Source organism: Aptenodytes patagonicus, chromosome 15, assembly GCF_965638725.1.
Source record: "Aptenodytes patagonicus chromosome 15, bAptPat1.pri.cur, whole genome shotgun sequence".
Classification (NCBI taxonomy): domain Eukaryota; kingdom Metazoa; phylum Chordata; class Aves; order Sphenisciformes; family Spheniscidae; genus Aptenodytes; species Aptenodytes patagonicus.
The window spans coordinates 664,027-676,947 of NC_134963.1; the positions used below are offsets into that span (position 1 = coordinate 664,027).

Genomic DNA, 12,921 nt, shown 5'->3' on the forward strand with positions numbered 1-12,921 from the left:
GAAGGTAATATTGGGCTGCTGTGACCTTCAGGTGCAGGACCTTCAACAGTGGAGACTGAAGCAGCTAAACTGAGAAGAAACCACAGGAATAGGCATAGTCAAGTAAGTAGCAGCAGTAAATGAGTGATAGCACACTCTTGCATACAGGAAGATTTTCTAGGGTCATAAAGGTGCAGCTGACAGCAGAATTTTATAATGGGTCTTCTGCAGTTTCTTAATCACAGAAGCTGGAATGTCTGTTTGCCCCCCAGCATTTGAAAAATCCAAACTAGAGCCAACCAAGCATTTTATTATCAGGCATGATACTGCAGATGGCCACTGTGAGGATACTGCAGGGTGACATAATATTTCTTCTGGCATAAAACTTAAGTCCAATAGTCTTCTCCACTTCTTCCCTATACATTGGCATTTTGACACATCACTTCATAACTTTACACAATCCAACCTCAGTTTGACCTTAATTAAAATCTCATCTATGTTCCCAGTCTTGGTGCTCTCCCTCATCTTGTTCTGGGTGCCTGATACACTCCCCAAATTAGTTTCAAGACGTTTCCTCCTTCAAATCCCTCCTCAAAACCCACGAGGTGTTCACTAAAACATATCCAGCTGATAATGACTAATAAAGACCAATTCAGTGTAACTAATGTTCAGATTACAAGAAAATATTGACTACAGTAAGATTAACTAAGATTAAAAAGAGTTCAGAACCCTTACCATATTGATAGCAGCATGCACCAATTTTACAAAGATGTTTTTGAACATTTAATTCATTACTGATAAACTTTCAGCATGCCTGCCACAATTCGAAAAAAAAAAATCTGACCCTTAGTCAGTGCTAGGGCAGTAACTGGTTCTTTGCCAAGTCTGCTAAGCTGTACTATCTCTTGTAGCATTGACTAGTAATACTTATTACACAGAGGAGTCATCTCAGCAGAAAGCTTGTGCAATCAGTAGACACCTGGCCATCACCATCCACTGTACATCTGAAGTTACTTATGTCTGGAGACATGTCGCTTTGGTCCTACCAAACAACAACAAAAAAAAGCAACTCCAAGTGATATGCAACCAAATGAAAACCTTACAGCATGTAACAGACTTCTAACAATTCTATTTGTTTTGTTTTCAAGGTCCTGTACAAGGTGAAGTGGGCTGGAAACATTTTCTGAGAAGAAAGCTACAGTTCACCTTTACTAATTCTCCCACACTAAGCTTGTTTTAACCAAAGGTTTTGTACACCCTTAAAGTATGGCTCTGCAGTCTCAAAAACCAGTACCTAATCACCATTCCCAAGTGAGGTCATTGGCTTCAATCTCCTAGACACTTATGGGTGAACAGAACCTGTATTCTGTAAAAATGTCACAGTAATTATACTGGTTTAATGAAATTACTTTGCAGCATTTTCCACCATTTTTTTATTTATTTGTACCATCATTCAAGTAAAGGCTAGCCATCACCTCTGAACTCAAACAGCACCTTATAGTTCTGAATCCAAAATGTTCTCCCACACACAGGTTAGAGGCATAGCCTAGCATCTAAGTTTTCCTCAACATGAAGAAGTGATTTTTGTAGTTACAAGCTGGTAACATAAGTAGCATAAAATAAGAGTTACACTCAAGAGTTTATTGGTGGGTTAAACAAAAGAAGGAAAAAGTACCATCCAGGCCTCTTTCAATGCAAACAAATTACTAACACATTAAAAATAGCCCTGTTAAATAAAGTCTGACTGAATGTCATTAAAACTAGATATTGGGAAAAAACCTAAAAGCACTGCCTGATGTAATGGGAATTACAATTTTCATTAGGACTGCAGAAACCACATCTTACAAAGACAGTAATGAATTAAAATTAATGAGAAAGAGACACAGGAAGTTCAGAACAAAGACCCAGATCCTCAGCAAACCACATCACATTAGCACTAACAGTGTCTGAGATCAACCAAGGTGCATTATTTTTCACTGAATAGTTCAAAGGTTAAAAACTGGATGGCAAGATTTTGTTTGCAAAGACGAATCTAAAGCCCACCCCCTTTTCTACAGAGGCTGGCAGAGATATGCTCACAGGAGATCACAGCAACATTTTACCATATAGGACTTTTCAAAGAAAATCTGCAAACAAAATTTCTGTTTTCTTAGTTAACTCAAACTGTTTTGGTTGTAAGACTTGAGGAAAACTACTATAAAAAAAAAACCCAACATTTTGTACTTAACCCTTTCTTGATATTGAACAGCGAGGATCTTATTTTACTGCACTACAAAACAAATCTGCCAAGTACCCAGTCTGACACAAAGGACAATATGCTTGATAGCACATGATGTGCAAAACCTGATACCTGTTCAGCTTTACATTGAGCTAAAGTTATAATTCCTTTTTATAGCAAAGATTACATTATTTCAAAGACACAGTAGTTTTCTTCTAAGCTTATGAATGCAAAGGAACTTGAGAATGGCTGTTCCGCTGCTCTCATCAGGGAGAAAACTCTTTTTGTAAAGCTAAACTTAAAATCTGCTGCTGATCATTGCTTTTTCTGTTAACAATTTACTAGCACACTACCTCACTTTCTCTGTCAAATTAATTCTAGGATATTTTGTAAACACCTGCTTAGTTTAATCGCCAATTCAATGTTGCTCCTCTACACAGTAAGACCCCATTAGATATGTAGTAACTCAGTATATTTTCTAAGGACTTCGTGAATAATCAAATTCCAGTTATAGCAGTGATCTTTTGCCATCTATTGCAAATTCAAATGGAAATACTACTCGCCAATTCCATTTATATATTTGCTGTGTTGCAACTGCAGCATTCAATCCACAGGTTTCAGTCCTCCAATAGCTGAAGCAAACCCACTCGACAAAGCCTGATCTCCTGCAACTTTGCCCTGCAGCTCAGCAGTTGCATCTGCTTATACAGGTATCAATCTCTACCCTTTTCATTGGATGAAGACCCTATGTTCAATCTGTACATGCACACGCTTACCATTGCTTTGTAGCTCAGCACCTAACATATAAATGTTTTTTGTGTCCTTAAGGGCAGGGGGAATACTGTATAATATTAAAAGTTTATTGGTTCCATATTGAACGAAAAAAATCTCAAAAGCTTATCACTTCAGGAGAATTCTCACAAAAGCAGAAGACAGAGCACTAGTAAAAGACAGAAGGACACAGCAGGACTAGACAGGCAGAACCAAATAAAGGTCAAGAAAGAGCTGTTTCACTGATCTGGAATATAACAGTATAGTCACTCAGCAAGGTAACACAGGCCCATAACAGTTACCTACAAAAGCTTTGCATTGAAACCTTTAAATTACATTCAAAGGTATCAAAATGAGATTTTTTTTTTTTGGCCTCAAATATTTTGACTGGTTCAAAAAAGCTGCCAGAAAAGCAAAGAGAGCATTGTGCTTGCTATTACTGGCTTATCCATACAAGCAGAAAATTACATATTCCAAAAGATAAAAAAACCTCTTCATAGAAACACAATGTAAATTTTTTTTCAAAGAGCCTACATTAAGAGATAATACTGTAGCTTACCAAACTCAAACAATGTCCCACTTCCAGTAAATATTTTTAACACTATTCATAAAATCCTACTAAAATTCCACGATGCTCTTACAAAAATTAAGGAAATACTTACTATAATTCAGGCTACAATTAGTTAACAATAGCAGCTGCTTTTTAACTAACTCTACAAGCTGACTTTCTTCAATCAGTATTGTAACTGGCACATCTGCAGACAGGAAATCCTCAACACTACCAAGTTTCCCAGCCTATTATCTGAGACACCTGGTGTGGGTGTGTTGATACAGAGCAAAACAATGAATCATACCGACTGCACATCAATTAACCAGCTTTAACTGTTAATGTGTTTAATCCTTAAGGGTGGAGTGCCAATTTGAACACTAAAAAAAAAAAAAGTCAACACAAAACCCCCAGACCCTCAAACTTTTCATTTTGCAGTTTCTAAATATGAATTGTATCTCAAATCTGTGACAAAAATAATACATGTAGTTCCTCTGTATCAAAATAGTGAGTGGAGTCACATTACAACTGTGTTGCAATAGGGAATCATGCAGCCTTATTCCATTTTAATTAACACTAAACCAAGACTTTTTTCTTATTATTTCAATTTAATAGCTCTTTTTTCCATCTTTGACAAAAGTAAATAAATTGACTTGACACTTCACAGGTGTGACTCCACCTCAGTGTACTTCTATGAGAAAGCTTGAGAAAAATCAAATGCAGCATTTAGAAACCCGCTTTTTGGAAACATTTCCATCTCACCTCATGAATATTATTCTACAGTTTTCAGGATTGTCACATCTCCAGATAGCATGACCTTTTTTTGCTCTTGGCAAGCACTAGTGTCTTTGATTGGTTCTGGTGAGCATAATCCATTATTATAGGCTGTTTCCACAATTTATAGAAGCCCATTGCACTTCTAAGAGAATAGTAATCACAGAAAGTGAAAGAAAATGTTTGTCACAACACACAACCTGCTGTCTGGGGTATTAGGAAGATATAAAGGGGAACTTTAACTAGGGGAAAGGAACAACAGGACAACAGATTTAGTCCACTGGGCAAAATACAAAATGCTGTAAATGATCTGTTCCTGTTTCCTGCAATGGATCTATTCTACGAGCACAAGAATTTAACTTTATCTGTTATCAGCAAATGAAAGAGTAACGCTTCCCCACTACTGTAAAATAGTAGTGTCAGATAGAAAGAATAGCATAAAAATGAAGTAGTTAAGGAATTGCTAAAGCTGCTAGTAAAACTGATCATTCCCCTGCATCAAAACAGATTTCTTGGGCAGTAAGTTTAAGCCTATTTACTTTGTTCACCAAATATCATCTGCTTGCCAAATACCACTACTACCTTTCGCCATCCATTATTTATCTATAATTCCAGATATTCACAAAGCTTTATAAGCACAGAAGACAAGACGCCTCCTATTCTGGTGGACATGCAGTTCCTCTGAACCAATATAGCAACTGAGGGCCAACTCGTAACAGCAACAAACGAGCAGCTTGGGGAGGCAACACAGAAAGAGTATTTTCATTCCTGTGGGCAGGAGCCTTGTACCATACATCATTTAGCGTGTTAATCCTTACAAGAAGTAGCATTTGACTCAAAGGAGGCAAAACCCAGATTTAATTCCCATTTCTGGTGATTATGCTCATAGCCATTTGTCACAAAATTCTTTTAAACTGATTTACTCTGACTTAGGCATCATATGTCAGTTCCGAGGGGTCTGAGATACGTGAAAGTTCCTAAACAGATTTCAAAAAGCTCTAAAGTTCCAAGGTTCCCTGCAATGAGCTCAGACTTTTAGGGACAACTACTTCTCTTTCTCCGAATTGGATGATGGCTGCAGTAACAAACTTAAGCAGTACAATTTAGAAAAAATTCCTAGAAGAAATGGTAACCTCTTGAACAGAATAAATAGGAACTTGTAGTGAATAGCTTCATGAATAAGTCAAGAGTATGGACTTAGAGAACATTACCTGCACCACAGAGGTTGCTGGAATTCATGCTCTCACCCTCTAGTAAATGTGAGGAAGACTAAATGGTCTTCCATTTATTGCAGCTCATGCAAAAGTAGTTACCACGGATTTCTTCCACTCACTGTAACTTTCATGTGTTTTTAGACTGTAAGTGAACAAGTCAAGCATGCAAGAAAAGAATTAAAAAACTATCAATGTTTAGATCACTAAATACTTAATATAAAAGAAAAAGGAGGAGCCTGTTTGGCCCCTTACAACATGATGAGGGAACTTCATTTTCAGAACGGAAAGCATTGCAAATAAATGTTAAGATATTCAAGTTTACCTACTGCCCACATCACTGTGTCGAAGGAATCGGTTATTTCTGTGCGCAGGTCAGTATTTTTCCAGGTGACTTGCAATCTGTTACTCTCCGATTTTTCAACTTTGGTTGGGAAACATCTCTTTAAAAATTTTGTGCCGTAAGATTCCATGTGCTCAGTTACTAAAGATGCCATTTGCTGTTGAGTAGGGGAAAAAATTGTTTATTCTTAGATATATGACCTTTTTAATGTAAAACGCTCCTTCAGCTGTCTTCATGAAAATTCACTAAATACACTGTGCATTTCAAACATTCTTTGTCACTTAGTTAATATGCATTGTCAACACATGATAATTTATTGAGCCACTGTGACCTGCAACTCCATTCCAAGAGGCATCTACATCTGAACATTCAAATAATTTTCAAAAAAGTAAAATAGTATATGAATAAAATGGTTGCTTTTAAATCATTTGATGCTTATACAAAAACAGCATCTAGAGCATATTCTATTTAACGTTACAATAATTACCATTTTCTGGCAGCTTGATGAGAATTAAATACTTTCATAAAGCTAAGGAAGAAAAACATTTCCCTTTGCCATGACACCTGTCATTTCTCTGCAATGACTATGAATCACTAAGGTTTCTTGGAAAGTTCTGCTACAAAAAGGAAATAATGCTTTTGTCTTAAAAGCCTGTTTGAAATAATGCCACACCACAGTCAAGTAGTGAAGTGTCACATTGACACGTTTATCCAAAGGTGTCATTGCTCTTGACTGCAGTAATTCTGGTTGCACTTTGTCAAAGAATATGTTTATTAGTTAAAGGATATTATCACAAAACCACTCACACAGAACAACTACATGCAAGCTCTCGGCTTACAAAACTTTATTTTCAAAGTTGATATTAACTAATATGAAGGCAACAGCAGGGTTATATCTCTTCAGAAACATGATAGCTCACTAACCAGTTCCCATCAGACTCAACGTGGCTATAGACTGAACATAATTATTTTATCTCTATTAATACTTTCTTAACTTTGAAGTGTCCATTGTGCTCTTCCTGCCTACAAAGGATCAAGTTCTCAGAGAAAGCCCTACTGTAAGTGTTTTATGAAGTGCCACACACACACTCTTAACACTATTCCCTGCTTGCTCAGATCTCATGCTGTTACAGGTGTAGATTTCTTCAATGAGTGCAAATCCCAAGACACATTCGTATACAATGTTTTGCAAACTCTGGTACACATACCACTAGTTCTAAGGAAGCCACTTCGAAGTGGGAGTGGCTGGCATGCAACCAGGAGCTGTCACTACCTGCAGTGGTACTTGTCACTGCTGCTTCTAACAGCAATACTCCCTCCTCAAAAACTGTGCTGTTACACATGAAAATAATTTTCCTACACACTGTGTATGCAAAGAAGTTCTTAAAAACAAGCCCATAGTTCTATCACTCTCTCATCAACTTTGGCCTGTAAATGTTTTGCACTATTGCAATTCAGCATTAAAAAAAAATCCTCATTCATACCAGGAATAATTAAGTTAACGTGCATTCATTCCCATTCTGAAGACACTATTTTCAAGTGATTAACATGACGCAGTCTTCATTCTTCAGGCTGACATTTTTCCAAAGTTATTTGCCTGAGAAAAAATTTGTTGGAAACTTCAAAGAAAAACTTCACTACACATGTGAGTGAAAATCCAGAACTCTCTCACTGTTTTAAGAACACTACAGAAACTTTTCCTTCAAAGTAGCGTTAGCATCAAATCTTGCAGGGACAGAAGATTCACAATCACCTTTAACATACTCTCCCTACGGATCTAGGGACCGAAAGGACAATCAGGCCATCAAAGAGATCATCTAACCTGTAGAAGAGAGGCTACAAACTCACATCCAGGTAAAACCTTCACTGGATCCAGTAACTTGTCTTTAACCTAAACCCGCTATACTACCTTCTATTGCTTCTTTAAGCAGTTATACTTTTTACATAAATCCTATATAAAACTTTTTTTGCTGTTGTTGTTGTTGTCTTTTCTCGTTGTTATTTCTAATTGCTTTTATTTTCTTTATACAGGAATGGGTTTCTGGCCAAAACTGTTTTCTGTTTTGTAAGCACAATCATGACCACTTATACTTTTAAATAAAACTCCTCAAAATGTTTCCTAATTTTGAAACACAGTTTTTTCTCTTTAAATTTCCCTGCCTGAAAGTTTGTGCTTTTAATTTTCTCCAGCTTAGGGTTGATAGTTCCACTGAAATCACTATATATTTTTTTTACCTAGTTATAACCGCCACTGTTTTGAAAGTGGTAAGGTCAAGATTTCCAATTCCTATGTCATTACAAACTTTCAGCTTAGTGATTTATTTATATTCATCATAATGAACTCCACATTGAACTACTTCATATTAAGTCCAATAATTTATTTTAAAAATCATTATCTGTAACTCCTAGAAATTCAGGATTATTTTAAAGAGATTATCTAATGTTTTTAGCAGTGGCATAAATCCCTCCTCCCCTGCTTCCCAACCTTTTTAATCTTGTTTTCAATTAAGCAGAAGGAAAAAAGAATATTTACTTTTCCGAGTACAGTATCAAGAGATATGATAGGAAAACAAGAGCTAATATTCATTTAGTTCCTCTTCAGAAAGCACATACTATGAAATGTTTGGAGAAGCCAACAACGCTTTTTCTTTAGGAGACAAAAATAATCAAATATACTTTCTAATATATTTGATATATAAGGAGATGTAAGATATTCCGTACTCACCTGATCAAACCCACGAAGCGGGATACTTCTCATCATGACTGTAGTCTCCAATCCAATGCCTGTTAGAAAACCAGCACACTCAAGTGAAACATCTGGTGAAGAACCAGTTAAGGAAATATAAACAATAATTTCATATAAATGCAATATAAAAGGGTAGTATACAAGTGGGCTTTTTACCTAGAGGTATCAAGTTCTCCTCACACAGACAACATCTTTAGCTTGCTTTTGTTGCATAGAATAAAACTCCAAAGCCTTATAATATTTTCCTCATAGATAACATTGTTTTTAAAATCCTGAGAATTTATCCTCAGCTAACCTTAATTCCCATGATGCTACTGCATAGAAAACTATTACCATTCTATTACCAACTCTACAGGGCATGAGCAAAGGAATCCTGAAAATTGAGCTTTCATAGGAAAGGCAGCTATGCTGCTTATAATCATAAATCATCAGAGCTTTTTCAAAGGATACAGCTGGCTCCAACAACCAACCTGTTACATAGAAAGAAAAAAAAGAATAAAACAGTGGAATGAGCTTGTGCATATTTCTGCATAACCAAAAAATTATTTTCTGAAGTATGTATAGTTACAGAATTACAGGTTTGAGGAGTGGATCTGATGTTGTTAGATGGGAAAAAAGAGCGTGGCTTGTCAACTCCAACAAAGAACACTATAACACGTGGGCTTATTTTATTAACAGAATAAAAAAAAAAGAACAGGCTTATAAAGACATAAGGAATTGTTTTTATATTATAAAGAGACATTTAAACACATACTCTGAAAGACACAGTGAAGAAAGCCATGAAAAACTCGGAGAAACTAGCAAGGTTAAAAGGCATCACAAATACTTCAATTGTGTTCTATGATGTACCTCCGTTGGAAACATCTGGAGTGGACACTGACAGGTTTTTCCCCCCATGCCTATTGCTACTGATGCCTCATCTTTACAGGGCCTCTCAGCACCATTGCCTCTGAGACAGCAGGCAACATATAAACATACAGACATGCAGCAGTCTTGTGAGAGCTCAAGTACATCTCAAAATTTCTAGAGGTATCATCTTAATTACTAAATACGTATTTTTAATTATTTTTAAGAAAACACAACCAGAATTTAAGCACGTTTGAAATTCATCATCTTTCTATCAAGTAGATTCCAGTTCCCAATATAAGATTTTATTCATTGCTAAATTTCATTTTGATTTATAGCCATTTGCTTTTTCAGCATCTTATTTATCCAAATGCCAAATATTTGCCCTTCCTGTCTTTAAGTTTGTGTACGCAGTTACAGAAAATCCGTTCAATAGATTTACCTAGACTAGTATTTACCAAATACATCCATTTTAGATCTTAAATAAAACTCCAGCTCCCATCTCTCCCCATATTTCACACCCTTTCAACAAAGAACATCACTAAAGTTGTCCATCAACGCTTTTAATTTATGAGGTATATCAACTCTCCAGCACAGCGGTTTCCATGCCTGTCCCCAGATGCCCTATACACTGCAGCAGTCCTCTCTCTTCTGACCATATCCCCAGTTCCCTATGTCTGCTGGGTACACAAAAGGCAGAATGCTCAGTCGCTGTTTCGGAGGTAAAAGTGGATCCAACCAGCCAGTCACTGACACTCAGCTGCTGGACAGGCTGCACTCACATTCCTTTGCTGTTCATGTATTACGCAGACTCGTTAAAATCTCACAGTTTGGAGATGCATTCCAGATAATACTTCCACTTACAACAAAGCCTTTTGTTAAGTTTTTGAATTAGGGAAAAAAAAAGCATCATTAGGGATCAAAATTTCTAGTTGCTATGAGAACAGTACAGAATGTTAGGCTTTTTCTGACTATGATTTTCATCTATGGAAATACATGCTTTATAAAGAACTTTTCATCAAAAAACAACACCACAAAACCACAACACTCAGAACCCACCTAAATATTTGGCACATTTTTTCTGTTTATTTTGGGTATTTTTTTAAAGCAGGTCTCTCTCATACTGCCATATTCAAAAGTTAAAAAAACCTTTGGATTTTTGGGTATGGAAGAAGTAGTTTGCTAATTGTGTTTTGGAAAGCTAGAAATTTTAGAAATTTACTTTAAAAACTCAAAATACAAACTCACATAATCAGAGAGTTTAAATAGGTTATTTAAAGTTAGGAGGATTAGCAAGGAAGCATAAGCATTATAAGCATAAATCACAGAACCTTATCATATTCTTTTACCCATATCCAACCTTGTCTGACTGTTTTGAGGAAGATAAGTTTTAGCAACACAAATGACAATGCCAGCAGAGAGAACAGTTGCATGGAAATAATCTATTAAGCAAAGACCTTTTCCCTCAGCAGCTGTGCCTCCATTAATTCAAAAACTCTAAGCAGCAAAGCAAAACTATTTTGACAAAACATGCTCTGAACAGGTAAAAATTCATAGTCAGATCACAGGAAGGAACACATTTGAAATATCAACCCATGGCCTACACATCCCATGCTGTTTTGTTTGATTCCTGGCCGAGATAGTATACACCACTATGGTACTTCACAAAATAAACATAAACCCTTAAATCCATGGAAAAACACACACAAACTGAAGGCTAACACGAAGTGATGCATGCATTGCAGTCTCTTTATAAGGACATACCATTCATCAATTTTAACTAAAATTTACAAAGCAATGATCCTCCCTCCACCCTGTTACCAGGAAAACTAGTGGCATACACGCTTACAAAGACAGAAATGTGTTTCACAGAAGGACATCAAGAACCTTAGAAAATTAAAATATTTTATATATGAACATGTTTGGCAACTAAGAACAAATATTAGAGGCATGATGGAGCTCTGCAAATTTGGCTTCTCTTTTTGGCCCTGCTACTGACTAGCCACATATCCCTAGGAAAGTTATTCTTCCACCATACTGCAAGAGAGAAACAAGTCCAATACTTGGAAAGCTCTTCATACAGTCTATGCTATGCTAAGCCAGCAGAGCAAAACAGTAGGTGAAACACTAGCTTGTGGCCCATACCTTACCCTAAACCAATCTGCACCACCTCCCAGTTCTAACAGAGATGCTTTTAAACTTCCAAAAAGTGCAGACATGGGGGCTGCTGCTCAGTGAGCTCCAGGGATTGCAGAGTCAGTACAACACGTTTTCTCACAAAAGACCCTAGATATCATCTATCTATGCTACAACAAAAACATACAACTTCTGAAGGTGTACAGAGAACAGGTTGAGGTAAAGAGATTAAAATCTGCTCGTCTAGGTTTTATGTTGGACAAACAATTTAACACGGTGGGAAGTAATTTTTTCCAGCATTAGGGCATCTGATTCATCTGTGAATGGATGATCACCCCCTTTTTTAGCATGTAGCTCCTGGGAACTGCTGCAAAAAAACCACATGCTGCCCATAAAGAATATCGACTAGAGATTCACAGGGAATAGAATGAGAATATCTGTAATGTGGGCATATGTTTGTGCTTCTTTTTCATTAGATGAAAAATAGATGCCAGCTGGCACTAATTCATAGTATCAGCAGCACGTTATTCACAATTTCTTCTACAAAGTAGAGGGTTCCTGCGCATTGTCAATGTCTAATAGAAAAGTTAAGAAAGCAGAACCTAATCTCCTTCACACCTGCTCAATCTCTCGCTCATTCTGAACATATTTCAAGGCATCTTTTCTAATTCACTCTGCCAAAACCCTTCATCTCAGTAGCGAGAATTTCTTCACAATGTTTGTATATCTAAGGGACTTTTGAGTTGGTTAACGGTTTGTCTTTTTTTTTTTTTTTAAATATGAATAACTGCAGGACTGAGTTCTATAACCCCCAGGCATGTAATTTGTAGCCGAGATATGTACATTTGGAGAGGGAGAAAAGAAAGAATAAGTACAACACAGCTCAGACTAAAAACAAAAGGTGTTAAACTGAACCTTGGGAATATTTATAATAGAAACAAATCCGACAGAAACAAACCTTTAACAACTCCCTCCTTCATTTGCTAGGACACAGCCTGATAAAGCACAGAAATGCTACTGTAGCCCCTGCAGGCTTATTTTGACTAAATCTCAGGAATGCAACATATAAACAGTAGACTCCCACATTACACTGTTACAACTTGCATTAGCAGCAACTGGACAAAAGCCACATTTTCACAGAAAAATCTTACAGGGATAGATCTTGTGTTTAGTTTTTGTGGGGGGGTTTTGGTGTTTTTGGTTTTGTTTGTTTTTTGTGTTTTTTTTTTTTTTAAACAAATTTCCTTGCATAAATCATGCTCTCAAAATTCAAGAGGTGACTGATATACTACAAACAACAGCAAATTTACTTTCCTTTTTAAACTGTACCAAGGAGCCTTGTTTATCTAT

The 12,921-nt window shown here is 36.5% G+C and overlaps 1 protein-coding gene across 1 annotated transcript in view; it reads right to left on the reverse strand.

The window, feature by feature from the left end:
• TXNRD2 (thioredoxin reductase 2) overlaps nucleotides 1-12,921 on the reverse strand; it is a 38,753-nt gene that overhangs the window by 19,037 nt on the left and 6,795 nt on the right. Inside the window, exons 9-11 of the mRNA XM_076353134.1 lie at nucleotides 9,040-9,059; nucleotides 8,569-8,660; nucleotides 5,826-6,000 (exon numbers count right to left, since the gene is read on the reverse strand). Of these exons, the coding sequence (XP_076209249.1) occupies nucleotides 5,826-6,000; nucleotides 8,569-8,660; nucleotides 9,040-9,059 (287 nt within the window). The remainder of the gene's footprint in view (nucleotides 1-5,825; nucleotides 6,001-8,568; nucleotides 8,661-9,039; nucleotides 9,060-12,921) is intronic.